At 38.7% G+C, this 27,121-nt stretch overlaps 1 protein-coding gene across 1 annotated transcript in view; it reads left to right on the plus strand.

The window, feature by feature from the left end:
• The window catches only part of nek7 (NIMA-related kinase 7), an 89,299-nt gene that overhangs the window by 22,925 nt on the left and 39,253 nt on the right, over positions 1 to 27,121 (plus strand). The window contains exons 2-4 of the mRNA XM_065259522.2: positions 4,109 to 4,189; positions 17,701 to 17,838; positions 24,929 to 24,991. Coding sequence (XP_065115594.1) covers positions 4,133 to 4,189; positions 17,701 to 17,838; positions 24,929 to 24,991 — 258 coding nt within the window. The 5' untranslated portion in view covers positions 4,109 to 4,132. The remainder of the gene's footprint in view (positions 1 to 4,108; positions 4,190 to 17,700; positions 17,839 to 24,928; positions 24,992 to 27,121) is intronic.

The following is a 27,121-nucleotide window of genomic DNA, read 5'->3' on the forward strand; positions in this document are numbered from 1 at the left end:
TAGGCTTGTTGCGATAGTCGGTGAAACGGTGATTACCGGTGCTTCAGCCTCTCACCGGTTAGATCACTTGCCCACCGCGACACCGTCTTTCACCGTCGTTTTGATATTTTCTTGTAATTAAATCATTTAGTTTCGTTAGAGAGAGCAAACACTTACAACTGTATGTGTCTGCTGGCTGAATCCAGCGGACCTGAACGCGCGTCATCACAGAGCAGCGGCTGCGGGTGTCAGATTTCATTCCTGTCAGACTGCGGCGAGCAGACGATGGCAGAAGCCGCGTGCTTACTCGTTTTTGTTATAAGATACATATGATGTTTAATATAGGCGCGATCGTTTTGTTGTTGTGTTTTTCATTAAGAATAATAATAAACCCATCATTCAAGCAGCGCTTTATGGAGGAATAGCTGGTTGCTCTGCTTGGGACTGGCGGGTTTCTGTCAGAAGTACCTGCGCACATTGACTCAAGCACTTAAACCTGCTGTTGCACTCACATTTGCACGCAAATTCATACGCGATTTAACGCAGCGTACACAAGCGCTGGATTTAAACAACAGTTGCATCTAACTCAAAAGTGAAAGTAAAATGCGCACTTCTGTGCATTTATAAGCCCCTCCCACCCGGTGAAACCGGTAAAACCGGGTTTGTCACGCGCTGATTAACCGGTGGGAAAATTCTGTCACCGCAACAACCCTACTATGGTGTAAACAGACCATATTTTTTAAATCTGTATCAGATATTGGAAATGAATGTTTCAGAGTGTTAAGTTTGTGTTTTTTCAGTATGGACCTGCAAATGTAACTGTAACATCAATAGTAGGGCTGTAACGAATAATCGTTTGTCCCATTAAAAATGGATTCTAAATCGCAAGGCTGCGATTCTGTTTCATGCATGGCCTTCGTCAGTAGGAACTTGAAGTCTTATCAATCTAAAATCATTATGAGTCTGTGTCGTTTATAACGTGCATTTAAAAAAGCAACACTCGTTAAACAAAAACATTCGAAATATTCTTTATTATCATGAAAATACTCGAAACAATTTGAAGAAAAGCAATATAAATATTCCTGTAGACATTTCCTAGCGTTTTTAATGCTACTTCTTCTGCGGCACAAAGAGAGTTTCTGCATGAGAGCGCCCCCTGGCTTTGGGATGTGCTAGGATTTCACCGTAATTCGTTAAAATTCATTCATTTAGAAAACGTGCATTTGCACGATTAATCGTTACAGCCCTAGTCAATAGTAGAACTTAAGCACGTTAAACGTTAGCATATAGCATTAACTAGCATATTGTAGTCGGTGTTATGTTGAGATTGGCCTGTTTTTCAGGGGTCTTTTGCATTCACAAGGTTTACATAAGAATGAGAAAAAAAGTATGTTTGAGGCTCATAATACGTAATTACAATGTACAGAACTCTTATTATCCATCTATGCCTAGATAAATACAGTTTTACATTCTATGGCACCTTTAATATATCACATTAAGTAAAATATGGCAAACTCCATATTATGTTAACTATAAACCTCGATAGTGGCCATCCTTGCATTTGTTTCTGTAAATAGCCATACATGTCCACTTTGATTTATTACTCGGATTCACGCAATCGTGTAAACAATCCTCTAATAAAAGTAACACAGAGAAGACAATTTTGTTAGTACAGTGTCAGCATGAGCATTCGCAAATCTACCGAGCACTGACTGCTGTCTCATGCTGTTAATTAGCACAGTGAATTATTCACCTCTGCCTCAGTCGTCATTACGAAATCTCGTAAAGAAAGAACGTACGAATCTTTATGAAGGCTGAATGAGGGCAGCGTTCGTTTCATTGATATAAAATCTCATAATTACATACTCGTAGAGGTACTGTGTTAATAGTTCATTCCCGAGGGGTAATGCATCAGAATAATCCTTCAAACAGACACGGATTAAACTAAACTGCAAAAATGGCAAACAAAAACAAATCTTCAGCGCGCAACAAACCCTGTCTTGCACGCACTGCCTCACACAATTCTTAGACTCAGGGTTGGTGTTTAATTAGTATTATTAACCTTCCCCAAACCGAGATGGTTTTATTTTGCCATGGTGACAGCTCCAGCACCATTTCTCCGTTCACCGGCATGAGGTATTTTAATTGGCTCGAGGCTCTGCGATCCACTCAGCCCTGACAACGCGAGGAGACGGACGTGCACGGCGGTGAGCGACATGTAAATGGCCTTTCTATGAAAGGCGTGTTTTTTTTAACCCTCGCTTATATTCTTTCAGTACATCGAGGAAACGGCGAGCTTCCCTGAGCGGTGCGCCGCAGTGATGTGACAACTGAGCTATCATTAAAAATTTTGATGGCTGCCGCACGCACAGGCCCATCTCCCGGCTTGATGTAAAGAAAAGCATGCGGCCGTCTTTTGTAGTTGCTTTCTGTCACCAATGTGAGCTGAGGTCTAATTTATTCTTTCTTATCGTTGTCTCTGCGACAACACACCTCTACTGTATTTCACACGTGCGGACGTCTGCATGTTAATTTCTCTGTGGGTTAGTAAAATCTATGAATAGACCAGGCGCTCTGTGAACAGAAGGGTTTAATGGAATTTTTGGTTTCATGAACGTTCAAGGTTAAAGTCTAATAATTTAATTATGGAGCATCAAAGTTGATTGATTTCAATCTTTGACATGATATTACTCAGCCAATATAAAAGATATCAAGGTTATATTTTCACAGAATGATCTTTACATTATCTAGGATGATTTTATGTATAAAACAGGAAATCACAAAAAAATGACTACAGCTGGGTTTTTACAGACTGGGTCACATATTATGTTTCGGTAGTCCTGTAGTAGATGACCTGTCAATCTCATGTTTAAAGGATTAGTCAATTTTCTTAAAAAAAAAAATCCAGATAATTTACTCACCACCATGTCATCCAAAATTGATGTATTTCTTTGTTCAGTCGAGAAGAAATGATGTTTTTTGAGGAAAACATTCCAGGATTTTTCTCATTTTAATGGACTTTAATGGACCCCAACACTTAACAGTTTTAATGCAGTTTAAAATTGCAGTTTTAAAAGAAACGATCTCAAACGAGGCATAGGGGTCTTATCTAGCGAATAAAAATATGCACTTTTAATTCACAACTTCTCTTCTTCCTCCGACTGTGTGACGCGCCAGCGCGACCTCATGTAATTGCGTAATAACGTTGAAAGGTCACGTTTTATGAAACGCACATTTGCGGAGCATTTGAAACAATAAACTGACACAAAGACATTAATTACAACAACGTCGGAACGGTCCTCTTTCTCCAGATTTGTAAACCCTGGGGCGTAGTTTCGCATACGTCATCCGTGACCTCTTGACGTGATGACGTATTACGTGAGGTCTCACTGGCGTGTCACAAGACCGGAGGAAGACAAGAAGTTGTGGTTTAAAAATGCATACTTTTATTCTTCTTGCCAAAAATGACAATCGTATCTCTAGATAAGACCCTTATGCCTCATTTGGGATCATTTAGAGTCCTTTGAAACTGCAATTTTAAACCGCATTAAAACTGTTAAGTGTTGGGGTCCATTAAAGTCCATTAAAATTAGAAAAATCCTGGAATGTTTTCCTCAAAAAACATAATTTCTCCTCGACTGAACAAAGAAAGACATCAACATGATGTTGGATGACGTAGTTGAGAGTAAATAATCTGGACAGCATCATATTTGGTTACACGCATACAGTAAAATGCTTTGTATCGTTACTACATCAATTACTTCCCCAAAGTTGTTCGGTCACTGCGATTGTATTGTCTAACAAAACGCATAGCCCTTTCATCTCTCAATCAGGTTTTTAACAATGGAGTTTTCCTATTTAATTTTAAGTCCAGTGCCAAGACTTTTTGACAGGTCTCATTAACGCAAAGGGTGTCGTGTTCTCAGGTATCGGGTTCATCGGACGAGGTGACGCTGGCTGGCCGTTTCCGTGTGAACGTCAGGAGCCTAATTCTATTACCAGATTCACACATTCAGCTTCAGACAAATCCGAAGGGCCGAGATTATTAAACGCATGGGAGACGAAGGGGGGAGGATTCTGTATGATACAGGGGTTGGTTGATGTATCTTATTTTGTGTTTGCTTGGCAGGGGTGTACAGGACTGAGCTGAGACATGATGGACGCCCAATCACAAGGTCAACAGCCTCCAGTGCCAGTATTTCAGCCACAGGTATGAATGCCGGTTACTTTTGTCATTTTGACTTACACATAAACAAAAAACACGCATACGATTACAGCCGAGCCAAACTTTCTTTGTAATCTTGACTTTATATATATATATATAGTCATTCTACAAAGCGATTTTAGTTCTTTTCAGTCTGCCGATCCGACTCGCCACCTGCTTGCTTAGCAGCATGTAGCGCAATCTCGTCGCCCTCTTCCACATCCACATCTGCCCCTGTCAAGTCTCCCCGTGTCTGTCAATCCACCTGCAGAGAGACAGGCGGCGGTCTGCTCTGGCTGTCTCTCCGCTGTGCCGGGTGAGAGGTGATAATGAGATTCTGCTCTCTGCACAAGCAGCGTTTCCTGCACACAGGAGCCATCATGTGTTTCTCCACCATAATGCCAGAGACAGAGGTGTTGAAAATCTGCTGCTTTTAGCAGTCTTTTGCTCTGTCTCTCTCTCGCTCTCGCTCTCGCTCTCTCTCTCTCTCTCTCTCTCTCTCTCTCTCTCTCTCTCTCTCTCTCTCTCTCTCTTACTTTTTCTCTTTCTTTCTCTTAATCCCGCTTTTGTCATGCTTTATTTTTACACCTGGACTAATTCGCTTCAATCATCTGGGGCCAGTTGTTCAAAAGTAATCCATTTGGATTTCGGCTATCGAATGAGATCAGAATTTAAAAATGGGTTGCTCATAATAAAAAAAATGCATTCTGAATTTGGATTGGACCACAAATCCAATCTAGGTTTTGATCTGGATCAAATTTTACTTTGTCTTGTTTAAACCATTTTAGTAAGATCGGGATTTGTTTGATCACAAAAAGTAGGATCTGATCCCAGCCGAAGGGTGGATTTCAGGAACAAAATTGTAATAAAACTTCTAAAAAAGTTTTACTAAAACTTATAAACCTAAAGTTAGTCTACAATCCAACATTTCTGTTATGTAAAATGTATAGACCTTTTGCGTTTTCCCCTATGTTTCTCTTAAGTGTAATGTTTCTTATAACGTTTTCACCAAGTTACGTTTATCTTTTAAATAAATTAAAAGTTTAAAGTGCTTGGCTACTGATGTGTGCATGTATGTAATGTATATGTATTGTTCTTTATTGGTAAATCAATTATTTTTACAGTATGAATCGCTGACGTACTTATAAGAGCAATACTATCATGTATTCTGTATAATATAATTTATTAAATATTTCATCATTTTCCTGTTTTCAATTTCTTTCTTAAATTTATAGCATACGTGTTTGTTCTAAAACTATTATGTTTACATATAAATTAATTTGTATAGGCCTGTTTATATATTATTAACACTTAACATCGTGTGTATGTGTATTATGTTTATATATTTATTAGTAAACATCATAATTTAGAACAAACAGGAAGAAGACATAGGCTAAGATGTATGGTAAAAAGAAGTAATAGAAAAAAAAAAAAAAAAAGAAAACTTTAATAAATGGTAATATTATTGATATTATGAACTAATTCAAATCTCTAATCTTTCTAGATAAATTATAAACGTAACTTGATGAAAACGCTATAAGAAACACATAGAGGGAACAGACTTCGACAGAACACCGGATATCTTCTCTAATTATTTTCTATTGTAATTATTAAAAGATTTCCAAATGATTTCATCACTCCAGTCTGTCCGGTTGAGGGCTTATTGGAACCATAAACACCTACGTTTATCTTCAAATGGTGTCTTCGACGACAATATACTATAAAAATGAAGGTCATCTATTTTGGCATTCCTATTCTGACACTCAACAGCACAACAAGACATTTTCTAGAGAGTTATATTGTTCGTTTCACTTGTGTCTCATTCATTTCCACTGTTTTTCTGCCACCACATGCGCGCGTGACGTAACTGTGACGTCGACTCGCAAAAGGTCTATACATTCATGATTTTATGTGGAAATGTTGCTCTTGATTCATTCAATCCTTATAATGATAAAGTATTCAAAGTATAACATTGGGCTACCATTTAAACCTTCCAGTCAATTAAGAAAGAAAAAAGTCCATATAAATTCCTCATACAGCAGTCAATATCAAACAAAAAATATTTCTTTAACTGTTTTTTTTTGGGACTGTACAGTATATTTATTGCAATCATCAGAGACCAAATAGTCAAAAGTAGTTTTAACAACCGGCATCCCTACAGATGTAAACTACCGGACATTTATGCCGCTTTTCCATTGCGTAGTACCCCATGGTTTGGGTCAGGTCGGGTCTTTTGCTTACTTTTGGGGGCTTTTCCACTGGGTGCAGTACGTAGTACCTGATACTTTTTTTAGTACCACCTCGGTTGGGGTTCCAAGCGACCCGAGCTGATACCAAAACGTGACGTGAGAACACTGTAGATCACTGATTGGTCTGAGAGAATCGTCACTACCAGCGTCATTGCTTTAATGTAAAAGCTTTAGAATTTGTAATTAGCTTTACCTTCAACCTAACCAAGCCAAAGTGAGGTAAGCTGACCTGACCCAAACCAAACCATGTGGTACTACGCAATGGAAAAGCACCATTAGACTCTTTGTAACTTAAAATGCATGTGTTTGTGTATAATCTATATTTGTTGGGTTTTTCATGGGCCAGAAGAAAAGACTGAATGTTGAATAGAAATAAAAACGTAAGGGAAAGTCTCTTCAAGACAATACTGACCCCATACTGACCAAACTACCTGCTGTTTTTGGCATAGCTAACAGTCAACACTGACATATGAACCCATTTAAAGGAAAACACCACTGTTTTTCAATACTTTACTATGTTCTTACCTCAACTTAGACAAATTAATACATACCTGTCTTTATTCAGTGCGTGCACTTAATCTTTGTACGGCGTGTCATGAATGTGTTAGTATTTAGCCTAGCCCTATTTATTCCTTAGGATCCAAACAGGGATGAATTTAGAAGCCACCAAACACTTCCATGTTTTCCTTATTTAAAGAGTGTTACATGAGTAGTATGGTGGCACAAAATAAAACAAATAAAAATGAGAACTATATAGTATGGCGAGAGAAAATTCCTTTTAAAATCCTAGTAATCCAGATTTGCTAATCTGAAAAAGTGTGTATCAGTATCAGGGTGATCCAATACAATTTTCCCTTTAAAAACCAGGAAAAAAGTGAGATGGTTTACCTGATCCTGAATAGCAAAACATGGTATTTCCAGTTAAAACTTTTTGAACAACTGGCCCCTGACTTTATTATTGCAATTCACATTTATTTGTATAACGCTATTCGCAGTTTACACTATTGCAAAGCAGCTTTACAAAAGGACACAATGTAGAATACACACAAAACACAACAATTCAGAAAATTATAAATCAGTTTATAGTCCAGAGCTGGCGTTGTCTGAAGTCCTTGCAAAGGCCGGTGTCATTTTTTTTAAATTTGTGTTTGGTCATCTGATGGAGGCAGGATCCAGACTGGAGCTGGCGTAATCGCTAGAAACAGAAAAGCAAATAGAGAAAATTAGCGTTATTACTGTTCATAGCTTTTTAGGTCGAAAATAGTTATGAGTTATAGACAGTTTCAGCAGTAACAACATAAACAAGCGGCTGTCGCGGTCCGCACGTAACTTCCGGTAAACTCCGCTAAGAATAAATAACAACAAAGTTCTTTAAACGTAGTTTATTTATATAACAAGCAAAAAACAACACATAGATTACCTAGGAAACCAAAAAATTTTCGACGAGGCATTTGTTCAAGAGATCAGTTTAGTAACTAGTCAGACAATTAAAAAGACAAAACCGAAAGTAATGTTCGGATCCAGACGTGTATCACGTGCGCCGATGAAACCGTCTATTTTAAAGGTGCAATTTCAGGGCTCCAGACTGCAACAAAATAGTGACATTTTGCCACCAAAATTTGAGAGTGTGCCACTGAATTTTACATCGTCGCACATGTGCGACCAGTAAATTTGTCCTTTTTTTGTGATGTGACACTGAATTTGAAACAGCACATTGTACTTTCTGCATCTATCATCAAAGTATTAATTAGTAATACAGTGGAAATAAGTTGAAATGTGAATATTTGGTTAGCATGTTGATTTACGGTGTGTGCCCCTACATTTTCTGGTTGTGCTCCTAAAATTTTCAGTTGGGGGCCACTGTGCTCCTAGTGAAAAAAGTTAGTCTGGAGACCTGAATTTGTAAGATATTTGCAGTAAAATGTCCAAAAACCACTCGGCCAGTGTTATATATTTTGTCCAGCTGATTACTATCAATATCTGTAATGTTTTCAACTACTTGTAAATCGTGAGAAAATTTCCATTCAAAACATTGACACGGGGCAGTGCAGTCTCCTGTCAATGACGTTAATATCCATGTGACCCTTTGTCACCGCCTTTACTGACGTAAAAACCACATGACAACAGTGGTCAAGTTCGAAAAAATTAAATGGTGGCCAAGGAAGCGATTGGAGCACAAATTTAGTGTAAATAAACGTATATTTTCACTTTTTACACATTTTAATTGCATTTCTAGCTAGAAATTAGTATTGTAGTTTTCAAATATGTGATTAGTTATCACAAAGGCGCTCTCTGTTTATATTTCAAACACGCTGCTTTTGAAGTGCGTCGGAAAGCCTTTCTCTGAGCTGCCTTCATGCCTCCGAAGTCATGTCCTCATGAGGCAGCGAGGCAACAAGTCCTCACTGCCTTGAGTTTTCGGACCCAGCCAGTGTCGTGGACAAATGCGGAACTATGCGTTAGCGCCTGTCAGGCTACGCGCTTGCTTATGGGACTTATGGATTAAGTTACTCTTAACCGTCTGCCGCTGGTTGTGTCAGCTCCTGTTAGCGTACGGGCCAACCAAACGACCCAAGAAGAGTTTGGAACAAAACGAGAAAGGATCAATTTGTTGTTGCATTATCTGGATGGAGAGAGCTTCACGACAACATTTAACTAGACAGAGATTCTGATCCTGCTTGTGTTTTACGCGATGGGTGAGTTGTTTTGATTCGTAGCCCTTCTAAAAACGTATGCTATTATATTGATCACAACATTAGTGTGTAGATTGTAATCAGCGTGTCTTCCCGCGGACGATATGCACATCAAAAGGTATTGTACAGCAATATAAATGGTTATTTTAAGACCCTTCACAATAAGATTTGTACTGTCAATACGTTATGTGAAAAATCATTGTAGATTGTAAGTTAAAAACTTAATTCTGTGCTGTGTTAACCATCGAATTTGGACTAATAGTGTAACATCTATGACTAACAATTTTGTTTTGAACATCACAAATAAACTTACATAATGAAATAAACGATGTCATCAAACGCAACATTTATAAGACTTGATTACCTTATCCACCAACGTGATTTCTCGTTCGCGTCTGATTGATGGCCATCAGCGGTTGAGTTAAAGACTACAAATCCCATAATTCCACACTGCTTCAGAGCGTCATTAAACAACATCATTGTTATTGATTTGATCTGGCGCCATCTAGCGGCGCAGATAATACAAATTGCATCTTTAAGCCTTGTCATTGGTTATGGGATATGTTTAATTATATTTTTCAATATACGCACACCTGACCTGTCAAATATCTTAAAATAACCACCAGAGCAATGTCTGTAGTAATGTGCAGAATAATTGACTTCGGTCCTTCTTAAAGGGGCGGTGAATTTGTCGATTTTATTGTTTTATACTGTTGCCTGATGTCTACTTCTGATGTCCGCGTGGTTTTTACATTCAAAAACATCAAAAACAATAAGTAATAGGCTATTTTGTAACATAGATTAGTGGCTGTCTGGAGAAATGGTTCGTTTGAAGGGGCGGGCCGCATTGAAGACCTGGACGTAAACACCCACTGCTATGATTGGACGTCTTCGTTCCCCGTCATTACATGTGGGGAAATGTTTTAAAAACATTAATGTGATAAAAATAGCAGCCGAACACAAATATGTTTGAGCCACAAAAGATTCTGGGTGCTAAATATGATACGCATAAATGACAATACGTATATTAAAGTAGAAACAAAACTCGACGTGACTAAATTACCGTATACAACACAGTAAGCGCGCATCAGAATCTAAACTGCGGCTAATAAATCCTTATCAATAACTTTGTATAATTCGATTGTGCTTGTGAGGTTGCTTTTACATTCACGTAATGTTAAATACCACCGTTATATGATAAACAATAAGCTTTGTTGAGTGTTTGACCTTTCAAACGTAACTCGCCTAAATTACCGTATAAAACACAGTAAACGGGCATCAGAATCTAAACTGCGGCTGATAAATCCTTCTTTATAAATAACACTGTATATTTCTACCGTTAAATTACAGTCGTGTTGTTAAGTGGTGTATCTTTATTAATCGTTTAATGTTTTTAGTACATTAAAACGGTCAAACATACGTGTTTAGACACGGATGTTACAACAGACATATCAAGCGATCTCTTCTAACAAAGCAATAGTGAAACGCAGTAACTTAAATAAAGTAAAATGTCTTACTGTGTATAATGCTGTGTCATTGTTGTCAGATCCAATATAAGTGGTGCTTTTAATCACAGTCTCTCTTCAAATCCAGCATCGACTTCTTTCCAAATAAATCCGTGTACACAAAGTTAACAAACACTCCCCACACGAGCTGGAACTTCTTAAAAAGCAAACTTTTTCCAGGCATTTAATGTTATGTTCCAAGCCTCTGAATTAAAGTATTTAGCTTCTGTGTTGTTCCCACGCGGTTCTTCCACAACCGAAAATGCGTTTCCAGTCTTTCATAACAGATCACCGCGTCAAAATAAAAGTCTCTCAGAAAAAATGTATTTAAAAGTCAAGGTTACATTTGTCAATCTTTAAAGACATATTTACTTGTTGAGACACACGTGTGTGACGCGAAGCTGTGGGCGGGACTTCAAAAGTGGTCCTTGTATTTGGCTATGGGGCGGTACTTCAATTCTACTTTGACGTCATAGATTTCCGAATTCCACACTGGCTTGTTTTACTGGCTTGGTGCCAAAAACGGTTATATTTCAGTAGCACGGACGTTTTCAGTTCTGAAACTTGCAGGATGTTCATTTAAGTACGATGACCTCTTATATAACAAATTATCAAGTTAAAATTGAGTATTTGATTCACTGCTCCTTTAATTATTTGAAAATAAGGCACACCTGCGGTATAACAGCAAGACCTGAATTGGAGTGACGTTACATTGCGGATGTGCATTATGTAAGGAATAACTGATGACGGGCTGTTAATTTATTAGAAAATAATGCACACCCAAGGTGGTAATGCGGCTCGAGGCGAATCGGGTGTGCATTACTTTCAAATAATTCAAAGGACCGGAGTCAATTATTCGTCTTATATCACGCTTACCACAAATATTGCTCTGGTGATTATTTTAAGACATTTGACAGATTAGGTGTGTGGTTTACAGAAAAATAATCGACACTCGTGGAACCAATCAGAATAAAGCATTCAACAGCCCTGTGGTATAATTTCAAATAATTCAAAGGACCGAAGTCAATTATTCCTGATCTGTTTATAAGAAACGAGAATTATTCAAAATTTGGAAGTCACAAGGATTTAGTTTTTGTGTTCAATCATTTCTTTACATTTAATGGAAATTCCCAGGTTTACGATGTATAGGTGTAACATTGACCGGTTGTATTTTCACAAAGTTTTTGATTTGTTGAATACAGCTGAGTTCTGGGAACTTCAGGTCCACTGTCTTCTAAAAAAAAACCCAGAAAGAATTGACGTTAACACTCAAGGTATTTTTTTTAGCAGTAAAATAAACCATGAGAACTAAAGAGAATGACTTTTACAAGGGTGAAGGATTATTCTCAAGTTTCCAAGTTTGACTCTTATTCCCTCCAGTAAAAAATACAGAGATGCTTAAATCCTGAATTGTGTATGCAATCACGCATACAAGTTTTCCTGCCGATACCATATCTTTACGTCTCTGCGGTTTGATGGATATGCATAGAAGATACCGGATAAGTTGGTAAGACTTGCATATTTGATGGCGCATTTGCTCTCTGAGCGAGTGGGAGGGCAAGATCTTCAGATCCGGTTTTAATCGCCACGGCAGATTTTTCGTCAGAGCAAAATCCCCGTGTAAAGCAAGCCGAGCTTTAAATACTGAAGCAGATGGAAGAGGAGCACGAGTACTAGCAGGGTGAAAAAGGTATAAATATTGCATGGGTTGGGCCTGGAGAGAGAGTTTGATGAAAAGGATGCGAACAGGATCTCCTGCCTTGTTCCTCCCCGCCACGTTGATCCCCCTCCAGCACCCACCAACCAACACCACCAAGCCTGTCTTGCTACTCCAGCACGTCTTCAGAGCTTGGGTTGTCCTTTCCCTGGCAGCCGCTGGCAGTGTTGTGCTGTCAGCTCACACCTAGTCTCCACACTGCTGCCACCCCGTCCTCCGTCATTCTCTACCTCCTATCTCACGTTCCTTGTCATGGCGCATTTCTCTTTTACACTTGTGTCACCAGCGGCCAACCCTCCATCCTTTACTGTTGCTCCTGTGATGTGTTGTCCCTTTGAGTTATTACCCAGCATGCTTTACTGCAGCTACCATTCTAGTCTATCGCATGCTTTTTTTTTAACCGAAGCACATGCATCATTTGTCGAAACAAATTTTTTATGTGAATGCTTAAAGTTGGCAACTTTAGGTATATTTGGTGGCTGCATAAAAAGCACCTCCGCTTTCCTCGACCTGTTTCCCAGCGTTTTCTCCTTTTGCCAAAACAGGCCCTTGAGCTCTCGCCCCAGCCGCAAGCCGTGATATGTACAAACCGCGTCACGCCGTTGTCGAGATCCTCGGCTGCTGCGGTTCATCGTGTGTCAGCTCGGCGCTCTAAATTGTGTGACAGCGCACAGCCACGGATGAGACAAGCTGTCAGTCAGGGCGCCCCTACTGCCCTTTGAAGGCGAGGCCAGGGGGCAAAAAGGTGCCGCAAATGGCCTGTGAAGTTTACATACACTGCCCACTGCTAAACAGATTACCTCTAATGAAGTGTCTGGAGCTCAGGCCGCGTCAGGCCTAATCCTGGCTGGCAGTGCGTCCCTTCGGCTGCCAAAAAAGCCGCCACCCTCTGGCCTCATCCCGCCGCTATGCCGTTCGCCCTTGCGTTGGGAGGTGCCCGTCGTTAATCAGGCCGGACAGTGTGCGAGCTGACATGCAAATGTAGGTCATTGCATATGTAAATGTGTGATTAGCGAGCCGCATGCCAGAACACATTAGCTCGACTTTGCTCTCAGCATGCGCTTGTCATGCTGCTTTAGAGGCTCATGCTAACATTTGTCAAGCGACCATGCGGGGAGTGAAAGCAATGCCTTGCCCCTGTGTTGACCATGCATCGCTGACCAAACCCTTATTAACACAACACATACATTCTATATATATATATATATATATATATATTTAAATATGTATATGTGTGTGAGCCCATGTATATAGTGTATGTATAATCACATATTTCATGGTACTACTGCAGTTTATCTATGCGTTTTGGATTTCAAAATTCTCTGTGTTACACTGCATGTATGTTACTAACTTTTTTTTCATGTAAAGCTAGACAATGCAGCATTGTAAAAAAGCTCTCTAAATAAATTTTACTTATTGTAACTTCAAGGTGTCATGAACTGTAAAAAAAAAATGTAAATAGTTAGTAAGTAATAGGTTTTTTCGACCCTGTTTTTGAGCCTCTATTTTAACTCTTTCCCCACCATTGACGAGTTAACTAGTTTTTTCAGCAATCAATATTTCCACTATTATCCACCAGGTGGCGCTCTTACCAAACTTATAAAACCCGGAAGCAACCCCTTATGCTGAGTTTACACCAACCACGTTTCGGCTGATTGGTTAACGCGGCGCAAAATTCCGCTAAAGTTTAAATTTTTCAACTCGGGCGTCAGCCGCAAATTCGAGTGAACCGCAAAATGCACAAAAAGCACCATTCGCGCGTACCGCTCAATTTGCGCAAGCTTCACATGCGAAAGAGGCGGAAACGCGTCTTCCGTGCCGCGCCGAACGCCTCTTCCGCGCCACGGGACCTCTTGAAGCGCGTCAACGCGTCTTCACATTGACTTAACATTGAAATCACTCGCGTTGTTCTTTCATTTGATATATTGTATGTTTATATATTTCAAGAATAACATTTTCTGAAAGGCATTAAACTTTTTGTGAAAATCCATAAAAATTACTGTTGCTGCCTGGCAACTTTTTTAGAAACGCTGGCGGGGAAAGAGTTACACCACTCTGTTTTCGTGGGAGTGCCGCATAAAAAACTTGAAAGTAACCGCTGCTATTAACAGGGTAACAGTTTTGCAAAAGTTTTGACACCCCCATCTGTGCATGTGTCGAATTGCACGTTGTAATTATTTTAACTCTTTCACCGCCAGCATTTTTAAAAAAAGTTGCCAGCCAGCGTTTTTCATGATTTTCACCAAAGTTTAATGCCTTCCAGAAAATGTTCTTCTTTAAATAAATAAACATACAATATACCAAATGAAAGAACAGACCCTCTGCTTTCAAAAAAAAAAAAACGTTTCATCCTACCTTTAGTGGTTCTTTTGCAATCAGCTTTTGAATATGGGTAGGTTTTTGCAAAAACACCATATTTTGAGCAAAAAGCAGAGATAATTCCATTTTTATGACGGACTTTTCATAGAGATCCCATTCAGAGCGATCTTTAAAACAGACACGGACATGCAGCAGCTTGCCATAGGGCAATACTTCCGGTTTTAAAAAGTTGCGGAAGGGCGCCACCTGGTGGATAATAGCGGTATTGCGGAAAGACGGAAAATCTCGTCATTGGCGGGGAAGCGTTTTCTCTTAATTGACGAGATATCTCGTCAATGGCGGGGAAAGAGTTAAAAAAGTGTGGATATTATCTTGCCGAGGCGGTCTTTTGCATTACTATTAGGGGTGTAGCGGTACACAAAATGTATAATTCGGTACGTGACCCGGTTTTTAAAGTCACAATTTGCTTCCGTTTAGTGACAGTTAGGGGGAACATCAACATTTGTAAATGTCAACAGTTTACATAAAGAAAAAACAGTTTAAAATGTTTAAAAAAATGCTTTGTTTAAATAAAAGAAATGAAAAAAGAGAATAATTAAAACAGGACGGAATAACGGATATTGGCATGCAACGTTTGTCCCGCCTCCGGGGTTTCCTGATTGGTCCAGTGTACTGGACCTGACATTGATGAGCTGCACAGCCTGCAAAATTTGAAATTCTTTTAACTTGACACAGCGTCTTAAAGGGACACTCCACTTTTATTGAAAATATGCTCACTTTCCAGCTCCCCTAGAGTTAAACATTTGATTTTTACTGTTTTGGAATCCATTCAGCCGATCTCCAGGAAAAATTAAAAGTTGCGATTTTCTAGGCAGATATGGCTAAGAACTATACTCTCATTCTGGCGTAATAATCAAGGATTTCCTGCTGTAACATGGCTGCAGCAGGCGTATTGATATTACACAGCACCTGAAATAGTCCCCTACTATTGAAAGTAACCAATGGGACTATTTTCAAGCAGTGGGTAATATCACTACGCCTCCTGCAGCCATGTTACAGAAGCAAAGTCCTTGATTATCAGTCCAGAATGAGAATATAGATCCTAGCCATATCGGCCTAGAAAATCGCAACTTTTAATTTTCTGAAGGTCTTAGTACACAATGTAACTATAGAAGAGTCAAGTTTTAAAAAGGAAATATATCGAAACTCTCTGGTTATTTTTGAGCACGATGCTAATGGTCTAATCAGATTCAATGGATTATGCTAAGCTATGCTAAAAGTGGTAGCACCAGACCCGGAGATCAGCTGAATGGATTCCAAAATGGTAAGAATCAAATGTTTACCTTTACGGGAGCTGGAAAATGAGCATATTTTCAAAAAAAGTGTAGTGTCCCTTTAAAATGTAACGCTCATGCACGGTACACTGCAAAAGATACGAGATGTGCGTGTAACGTCCAAAGATGTCTATCTAGCGTCTGTTAACATGCAAAAGCAATGGAAAAGTAATGCATTGGAATGTAAAATTGAAGTATGTTCTAGAGTTGATGATGGTCAGACATAACGTAACTTGGCATATGGCCAGACATATGCTATGTATATACTTTTATAGTATAATGACCTCTTTACTGTCGAAAGATCAAGAAGAAATTAAATTCTCAGTTCACAACCCCGTTAATGTAAGATTTATTATATTTAAATATTACAAAACATGGAAAAAATTACACCTCACATATTTTTCCTTTCCATTAAATATCTAAAATATTTCTGGAGTTATTCAGCTAACCAAATGCAAATGTCTTTTTTCAGTTTCGTTTTTTTGTATTTGACACAAAGTAGTGTTGCTGGGAAACGTGGCATCTTAGATATTAGGTTTATATGACTAAATGTAGTCTGATCCAGCTTTCTCTCTTCACTGTTGAGTTCTTCTGCTGCACCAGATGTGTCCCTAGAAGAAGAGGCTGAGAGCGTGTTGTCACATGGAAAAACAAGCTACCTCAGTGTGTTAATTGGATGGGGCAATTCTTTGGCTCACACCTTTTTTTCCCCTTAAAGCTGTCAAGTTAGAAAACAATGAAATTCTTAAATTGGTCGCCCTTTGATCCACATCCGCCCCTCCAGCATCTAGCCAAGTTTCTCTGAATTCATTCTGTGTGTGTTTATATCTCAGACAATAATAATAATGTTGACGGATGTGACAGATTGTCCGTACAGTATATTGCAAGAAAGACGCTGATGCACCTCATTCAAATTGAGCTGTTTTTGTTAAAAAAATGAACATTTCAAGTTGTTTGGAAAAGTTTAAACCAGAATATAAACAACATAAAAATAAATTATAATTTTATAAGAACCTGTGCCAGGCCTAAGAGTCTTCACTTCATACTATCAGATGTAAACGTTATCTAACCTTTCACATGGTATAACAAGGATGCTATTTTTTTCCTATTCATTCTATTTATTTTGCCTTTAAGGATTTCTTATGGCCATCTCCAAGTAGTTCGTCACGAAATGATGTTGCGCTCCACTATCTGTCACCTTCGGTTGCCAGAGCGTTTTTGGGATTTACACCATAAAAGCCTCTAAAGGTCAACCTGTTAATTTATTTATTTGCTTGCACCATTTCCGTAGGGCTTATTGCGGGTTTTGTTTAGATTTTTAATTTTAGAGCGCAAGTGTCAAGGCGCCACAAGAATTCTTAAGAACACCCCAGGCACTTTGTCACTAACTGGTGCAGCATAAGTCACTTCAAAAGCAGAAATGTCACACAGGTCTGATTCATCTAGACAGTATATGGCAAAGACTCATATTGTGCTTGGGATCCAGCATGGATGCTTAATGTTGATTTGTTCTCACACTCTCTTGTCCTGACATATCGCCCTAATGCCACCTATCGCGAATGCCCCCGAGAGCTTGGTTCCTTCTGTTGGCACATCAACAAAAACAAACACAATGGCCGATCTGTGGAGACACTTTAAATTTAAGACAAATCAAAAAGCTTGAAACGAATGCGTCTGATGTGCATTTCTTTTTTTTCCAGAAAATCCAACAGGATATGGGCTATAATAATTTAGCCAATTTTGCCATTGGAAAGAAGATTGGAAGAGGACAGTTCAGCGAGGTTTATCGTGCCACATATATACAAGATCATACTCCAGTAGCTCTGAAGAAAGTACAGGTAAGAAATCATTTCTTTAACATTTCATTTTTATAAAGATTCACAGAAATTAATCAGATTTCGAATTGCATTGTAATTTAGAGTAAATATGCGACCCTGCCAGTGAAAACCCAGCTAAAGTTATTTTTACTTTACGGTTTTCTATATAATGCCATCCTACATAATGTAAAGAACATTCTGTAAAAATGTAAACTTGATATCTTTTGAAATCAATCTAGATTTGAAATCCGTGAAAGAAAGCAAACTTTGATGCTCCTTATCTCAAAATAAGATTATCAAACTTAAGGGACATTGACATTATAACGATAACGTTAACTATAACAACAACTTTTTGGCGTCCACATCACCGGACGTTAACGATAACTTTATGCTAATTTGCGCAAATCACTTGCCTTTCATGGCATTAACTAATATTGCATATTTCTTGTAATTAAAACTTTTGCAATTGTTAACTTGTCACTAAACATGTAAATATGCTGTTCTTGTCGCATTTAGACAGCGGATAACCAGCAGGTTTCCTCAACACGCTGTGTTTCACGTAACTTTAAAGTGTGAATCTAGTAGCAGGGGTGTAAACTTGTCACCTTTTGGCAAAATTAGCAGTTTTTAATCCATAATAGGTAATTCTTCTGATTCGTCTAGATCCGATGAGTTTTTGAAAATGAGGGGTGAGGGGGGTCTGCGTCAGGGTCGCAGTGAATGACATTATAAAAATCATGTCCAGCTATTGTGGTAACAATGTCAAATCGATGTTAAATCAGCCTGGGAAAACGAGCGTGTCGCACCGTGTGCGCTTCGCGATGCGTCTCTTCCATTATGAGCGCGCATTCCATGCACCTACATTTGAAATAACGAACTTAAGCGCACAAAAGACGTGAAATGTGAATTGCCCGAAAGAGGAGCGTGCAATAATTATTTGTTTATGTGTACAGTGTGTGTACTGTTTATGTGCCAAAAATGATATTAAACCCATGATTTACTCACCCCCAAGCTGTCCGAGTTGCATATGTCCATCGTTTCAGACAAACACATTTTCGGATATTTTAGAAAATGTTTTAGATCTTTCTGTTGATTAAATGTAATGTTACGGGGTCCACGACCTTCAAGTCCAAAAAAAGTGCGTCCATCCTTCACAAATTAAATCCAAACGGCTCCAGGATGATAAACAAAGGTCTTCTGAGGGTAATCCGCACGGTGTTGTTGTAGAAATATCCATATTTAAAGTTTTATTAAGGTAATTAACTACCTTCCGGTAGCGCCGCCATCTTAGTCGCGTCCGCATTCAGGATGAGAGCTTACGCAGCCTACGGAGGCTACTCTGCCGCTGCTCCGTGCCCCCGCCCTCCGAATTTGTCATACGTCACTAAGAAAAGTGCATACACTTTGCTAATACTCTCTCCTGAATACAGAGGAGTCTAAGATGGCGGCGCCTCCGGAAGGTAGTTATTTATGTTAATAAAGTTTTAAATATGGAAATTTCTACAACAACACCGCACGGATTATTCTCAGAAGACCTTTGTTTATCATCCTGGAGCCGTTTGGATTTAATTTGTGAAGGATGGACGCACTTTTTTTGGACTTGAAGGTCGTGGACTATGGGTGGACCCCGTAACATTACATTTAATCAACTGAAAGATCTAAAATATCCGAAAATGTTTGTCTGAAAAACGATGGACATATGCAACTCGGACAGCTTGGGGTTGAGTAAATCATGGGTTTAAAGGCATTCCATGCAGTTTGATGTTTTTGTCAAACAGCGACCCCTAGAGTCACTGGGGAAAACTTGCAACTGTCGTAATTTCGCACGCCCACTCTGTACGTACCTGTTAGGATAGTGTTGGGCGTGAGATGGACTTCGAAGATAATGACCAGGGAATGTTTCACAGTTTCATACAAATATTAGGCTACTGCATGTCTACTAAACTACAGATGATGGTAATAGGATAATATGAAGTTTATGCCAAGTGTAGAGTAGGCATATAATAATAAAAGTAGCCTACCGCGTTTGCTGGCTTATTACGTTTTTACAAGATTGCAGCTTAATCACAAGTAAACAGTCTATAGTCTAACGTTATGTCTACTGTATAATTTCATTTGTTTTTTAATTGTAATGTAAACATTACAAAATGTATTGACAAAGTTAATTGTATACGTTGCATTATTTCATAACATTGGCCGTTATTCGTTGGCCATAAGCAATCGAAATTAGACAAATGACTACGTACACATCACAACACAACACTTGAGTTTAGATGGCCAAAAAAAACATGTAAGAGAAACGAGTGTTTGTTAGCAAGTCTGCTAAATGCTCTTATGATCGTAAGCTAGCTAGACCCTTGTTGAAGTTATTTTACTGGTCTAATTATCAACACTGGATGAATGAACAGCTTAGTAAAAAAATACACACTACAAGCAAGCGCAACCACATACAACATAGACCGCAAACAAATTTACAAATAAAAGATTTACTTACTTGTCCATCAACAAGATCGCCAGATCAGCATCCCTTTTGCATCCAGGGCTGTCTATTAGCTCACGCCAACGAGTAAAAACCTGACCGCGTGGGACTCTTGTCCGGTTCCTAACTCGGTCAGATTCTCTTTTTCGCTTTCTACTCTCTTCCGAACGGATTTTCTTAGCTGTTTCCCTCATCGAGCATCACGTCTCAAATGCGCGCGTGCAGTTGTTGTTACAGGCTTGTTGTTACAGGCTTGTTTGACTTCGTGCAGCGCTGCAGGAACCAACAGCCGGATGACGTCAAAGTGCCGTCTCGGATCATTCTCGCGGTACTTTTACGTCATCCGACTGCCGGTTCTTGCAGCGCTGCACGAAGTTGAACAAGCCTAACGTGTGTGACGTCGTTGCCGTAAAGCAAGTCGTAATTCTCGCGAGATTTGTCAGGGGCGGTTCTCTCAAGCTTGCATTGCTGGTTTTGGTAGCGGCGTCCTTCCCGAGCTTCAACAGGGGGATGATTCGCCATACTATGACTTCGTTTACCATCGAAATGACTTTGAAGCTGTTATATTAAGGTAAAATAACTGCATAGTGTGTCTTTAATATCATTTTTGGCCGAACTTCCCCTTTAAAAAAAAAGTTGTATTTGTTCTCATTAGTAAATGCATTATTTACTAACAAAAAATAAACAATATATTGTATATAAGCATTTATTAATTCTTGTTTATGTCATTACAGAAATTGATGTTAATTTGAGGTGCATTAACTAATGCTAACAGTTTAAAATTTTATTTAAAAAATGTATTAGTAAATGCTAAAATTAATTAGATTTACAATTAATAAATAATTAATACAAATATTCAAATGAAAATACAAATAATTGCACCACTGTAGTACTTTTTGTAATCTGATATCTTAACTTTTGGCGTAGTCAATGTGGTAGGAAAAAAGGATTATGTAGTGAATTACAGTAACTGCATCAGCGCTGGATACTTAAGGTAATTTGATGTTATAGACCTCAGCAATGAAATTCTCCACTGTCATTTCAAGTTCAAATAGATTTGATTGGCTGTCAATGGATTTTTAGTTATCAGGTGGAAAAAAATCGCCCAGAAAGTGATCCCAACGATATCATTCATTGTATCTTTAACGTTATAGTTGGCGTCTATTCTATTCTATAAAGTCTCTTTAGTTTATTCCATAATTTTTCTTATGTAAGTAAACTTTAGTTAAAAACACCTAATATAACGTGGGACCCAAAATTGAGTTGACCAACTAAGAAAGTTTAAAAACACAAATAGCTGCGTTTCCATAAAAGATTTGCGCATTTTCTAAATGTCGATTAAAAACTGTTTTAAAATTATGCAGTTTCCATAAACCAATGTTTGCAACTTGAATTTAATTAAATATGAATAAGTCTATCCCAAAATCATGGTGATGGGTGTATTCGACTTAATACGGTATCGCACAGACCGACATGTTGATGACATCAAAATACCACAATAGCGACTCGAAAGCGCACAGAGCAGTAGACTCCTGAATCGCTCTTGCGGTATTTTATCACCGTACCATGATTGATTAAAAGAATTATCATGTATACAAGCCAAGTGACCTGTAAATATGAGAAAGAAAATGCAGTTTACATTGCCATTGAGATGCATTCTTTTTTGGAATTGCCTTAAAAAATACCTCACCTTAGTGTAAAAAAAGTTTTTTTGCGATATATGGAAGTTTATTCAAAATTGACGTGTTTTCAATTTGAAGGGTTATGGAAACGCAGCAAATGTTTGTTGGGATTTTGTGCATAATGCAGCCGTCAGATTGTTTGCATGTCTTTAGCTTTAACAGAAGCAAGCATCTGATTGGCTCTGCAAGTGTGATAATTAAGATTGAATCTGTTGCTTGTCTCACCACACGCACACATCCATAAACACAGCTATCAGAAAAAAGCTCCAGTGCTTCCTCCGGATGTGCAAAGCAGAAGTGCCGAAAGAAATAATTGGCAAGCTCTAGATTAAAAGAATGGTGCCTGGTTACCATAGCTGCTGCTTTTCTAAGATGCAACGCACCATCTTCAACACAGTGGTCTGCTCCCTCACAACCACTGGCTTTATCCACACTAATGAGGAGCCGAGGACCAGTTGGTATTTTTGTATGTGACATTAAAAAAAATGACAGGTTGTAACACATTTAACTCCGTGAATATTTCCCATAATGCAGTTTGTTTTACATGCCAGTCACATCCCTTAATGGTGCGCGTTGAATTTAAATACCACTACTTGTTGTGATCTGTAGTATTGTCTAGAAAATGTACAATTTGCTGCAAAATGGACCGAATCTGGTATTTCAAGCACATTTCAACTCAGATTGTATTTTTATTACAGTAGTGGAAAGATCAAAAGTTAAATCCCTCCATGATGCTGTACACATTGTTTATAGCTTTCAGGGTAGAAATTGTCTACAATGTCACCACATTTTATGGTTGTGAATTGAGCATAAATGCAGTGTTTTTTGATTTAAATGTTTATTTCTGATAGCAAGAATTGATCAAATATTTCCGTTATGAATATTTATCACTACTATTTTATTAGATTTAAAGGAAAACACCACTGTTTTTCAATATTTTACTATGTTCTTACCTCAACTTAGATGAATTAATACATACCTATCTTTTTTTGATGCGTGCACTTAATCTTTGGAAAGCATGTCGTGAATGTATTAGCATTTAGCCTAGCCCCATTCATTCCTTAGGATCCAAACAGGGATGAATTTAGAAGCCACCAAACACTTCCATGTTTTCCCTATTTAAAGACTGTAACATGAGTAGTTACACAAGTAAGTATGGTGGCACAAAATAAAATGTGATTTTTTTTTTAAGCGGATAAAAATTAGAACTATATTGTATTGTGGAAGAGCACTTGGTTTGCAGCACTTCGACATCAGGGCGCAATAATATTGACAGAATTTTGAGCGAGAGGGGGAGTAGTCAGGAGTGATGATGTTATTGCGTGCCGAGGTCGAAGTGCTGCAAACTAAGTGCTCTTCCGCCATACAATATAGTTCTAATTTTTATTGCTTAAAAAATCGCCACGTTTTATTTTGTGCCACCATACTTACTCGTGTAACTACTCATGTCACAGTCTTTAAATGGGGAAAAAAAGAAAGTGTTTGGTGGCTTCTAAATTCATCCCTGTTTGGATCCTAAGGAATGAATGGGGCTAGGCTAAATGCTAACACATCCACAATGCGCTGTACAAAGATTAAGTACACTCATTGAAAAAAGATAGGTGTGTATTAAGTCAGCTACGTTGAGGTAAGAACATAGTAAAATATTGAAAAAATGGTGGTGTTTTCCTTTAAGACTTTGTGCCTCAGGTGCTAAAAACGTTTCTTCAATTCTGTTTGATGTTGGGCAGTGTTTTGTTAAAATGCATATAATTTATTGATTGTGCGTTCTTACAGTAGATGGAATAAACTACGTACAGTCAGCTGTGTTTTATTCAACAAAAAATTATTGACATACCATGTGTAGTTTTGGTCAAAAATTGCACAAATGTTCATTTCACGAAATGTTTTAGCACATTATTTCAAATAGTACATGGCTATAAATTATTTTAATATTTATATTGATATAAATGATTGAAATATTTTAACCCTTTCCCCCGCCAATGATGAGTTTACTCGTCAATTAAGAAAAAACGCTTCCCTGCCAATGATGGGAATTTCCGTCAATCTGCAATACCGCGCACTTAGAATCTTCCGCAACTTATAAAACCCAAAAGGATCGCCCTAGGGAAAACAGCTGTATGTCCGTGTATTTTTTTGAGGATCACTCTTCATCTGATCTCTATCAAAAGTCTTTCACAAAAATTTTATTATCTAAGCTTTTTTACCAATATTTCGTGTTTTTGAAGAAACCTACCCATATTTGAATGGTGATGAAAAGAGAACCAGGTAGGATGAACGTTTTTTTTTTAAGCAGAGGGTCTGTTCTTTTATTTGATATATTGTATGTTTATATATAAAAAAAAAATTCTGAAAGACATAAAATTTTTGAAATTTGTGAAAATCATGAAAAATTCTGGCAACTTTTTGAAAAAAAAAAAAAATGCTGGTGGGGAAAGAGTTCATTTTAAAAACAGGTTTAACTTTATTTTAAGGTGTGCTTGTTACAGTGTAATTATACATTTTAAGTAAATTTATTAAAAAACATTTACTCACTATAGAGCTAGGGTTAGGTTTTGGATTAGTTGCATATAATTATGCATAATTTACTGTTAGTACTATAATAAGTATATGTAATGTGTAGCAAAGACACTGCACAAAAAACCTAATGTTATGGATTTATTTATCATGTAATAATGATTGCATAAAATACACCCAAGTCTTACCAAGAGCTGTTCTCACCTGTGAGTACAGCTGAATGTGCGAAAACAGAGACATTTGAAGCAGCAGGCGGGTGGATGCGGTGAGGCAAAAAGTCTGGGGGTCCAGAGGTTTTCTGCGCCTAACAGCACCTCCCCTCCTTCTTGCCCCACCAGCTTCTGCCACTACTGTTTTTTACTTGTTTTTCCTTCTGTATGGCATAACTCCCTTTCTCTTTCCTTTTTCCTTCTCCCTTTTGATCTTTTGATAGATATTCGACTTGATGGATGCCAAAGCTCGGCAAGATTGCATCAAAGAAATAGATCTCCTGAAGGTAAGAAACCAGAGAAACGAGAGACCGACACCATGTGCCGCTATTAGGCTCTGTAAAGGTGCCTATGCCGAGACCTGATACCAGAGAAAGAGAGAGAGAGAGAGAAAACAATTGATCTAAATCAGACCTACAGCTCTTTCTCTCTCCCTCCTTCTCCTCTTCCTCTCCGTTTCTGAACACGGTCCTCTTTCTGTCATTCCTTTAGGCCAAGATTGACTCTGTTTTCAATGCCACAAAATATATTTTTTATCTCGCCAGTAATACTTAGCAAATGGGGGATTTATTCCCCCATGGATCTTTTGATGTTCCCGCATCATTTTTCGTTTTTGTTGTTTTTTAAATGCACCGCTTGCGTTCATCAAACCACCCTAAACAGACCGCGGCTCGCTGTAGCACGCACTAACTAACAAGTTAATGACAGCTCCAATAAGAGCTGACGTCTAGCTGATCTGAGGTGTCTCTGTTTTGTTTTAGTATCGGTTGTTGGATAAACCTCCCCTTAACACGCGCACACACAATTCTCGCTCCGTTATCATGTTAATTGCTTCACCCCAATTGCTGTCCATTGCCGAGCCTACTCGCTTGTAGACGTCTGCTTTGAAGAACTAGTTTTAGTTGCTGCTTTGTATATAATAAATAAACTTAACGGCCTTTCATATGAGACGATCGGCGGGAGTTAACGAAAGTCACTTATTATTACTATATCAATAAAAACGTGGTCACGTGACCTGCCTTCGAGATTGTAATGTTTATGCTACTGTAATCAATTTTAAATTAATTTTGTTTTTTTATTAGGAAGAAATTGTCAAAATAAAATATAAAAGTCTTATTCCTTTCAAATTGTAGTTCACTGATTATATAAGGTCACCCAGAGGTAGAAATGCCTGCTAACAGCGCAGCGACCCGGTGACCTCCAGCGATACAAACCCTGCATGCGTGAACGGGGTGAAGTGTAGCTCGTTGAAAATTTGGGCCTCCTGAGATATCGTCATTCCCATGGGAGGAAGGGAGGAGGATGCGGAGGTGCCGGGTGAAAAGGTCATGTTGCGGGCGTCAGGGGCGCTGTCACGCTCCTTAACGACACTTTGCCAGGCGAACGCTCCTCTGCGCTGAGGTCAGAGGGTGCTAAAACACCGAAACATCTTCTTTCTACCATACGTTTCATCTACCTTACAAAATAATTTTTAGTCCGCAGCAAATGAAATCATATAACCAGCTCACCTCAAGCCGCTAATAAGCCATTTGCATGGAACAGAGAATCATGCCTTCTACCTCAGTGGACAAAGCTGGAGAAAAATACGAAAGAATCGCAAATCAAAATAATGAGGGAGACTGGCAGTAGCCCCCCTTTCATCCGTGCATCTGCCTATTTGTTTTTCTGTCAGTTTAAGACACCCCCCATTTCCCACTGTAAACAAAATGATGCTGTTATGCGGAAATGTTTCGCCGTCTACAGAAAACGCTTCTATCCTGTTTCTTCTTGTAACCATTATGTATCCCATTAGTTGATTTTTTTGTAACGGAATTAAAAAGCAACCCTTTAATATATTAACAGCTCTAGACACGAACAGGATTACGAAATTGCTCGCCGAACCCACGAGCAATCTTGAATGTTTTGAGTTAGCATAATATAATTGTCACTGTAATCTACCTTGTCATAAACAGAGGGTTGACTTAATATCATTCCCAACAGAAAGGAGGCTAATATAACAGCATGTAACGTGATTAAAGTAAATGTTGTGATGGTGTCGCGTTTCATATCACCATTGGATGTGGCAGCTCAGGGGTTTGAGAGAAAAGAAGAGTGGGTCTGACACAGCCGGCTGCAGCTGTGTGATCCAAAAATACATCTAACGGAAGTCACAGGATGGCGACAGAGACGCTCCCGTTCTCCCCTGTATCAGCGCGGGCTATGAACATTTCTTTAATAACCTCCCTCTGCTGTGTCACAGCTCATCGCGGTGCCCGACACCCTCCCGTACGCGAGGTCCCTCGCCTGTCTCGCTTCTCATTGATACACTTGTTTTCTTTTATTTTACATCCCCCAACACTCGCCTGTGCTGTTACGAACTCGCACACGTTGACCAACCAACAGGAAAAAAATGACAAAAAGCTGAAGGCTTGGGACCT

The sequence above is a fragment of the Paramisgurnus dabryanus genome, chromosome 24, assembly GCF_030506205.2.
Source record: "Paramisgurnus dabryanus chromosome 24, PD_genome_1.1, whole genome shotgun sequence".
NCBI classification, from domain to species: domain Eukaryota; kingdom Metazoa; phylum Chordata; class Actinopteri; order Cypriniformes; family Cobitidae; genus Paramisgurnus; species Paramisgurnus dabryanus.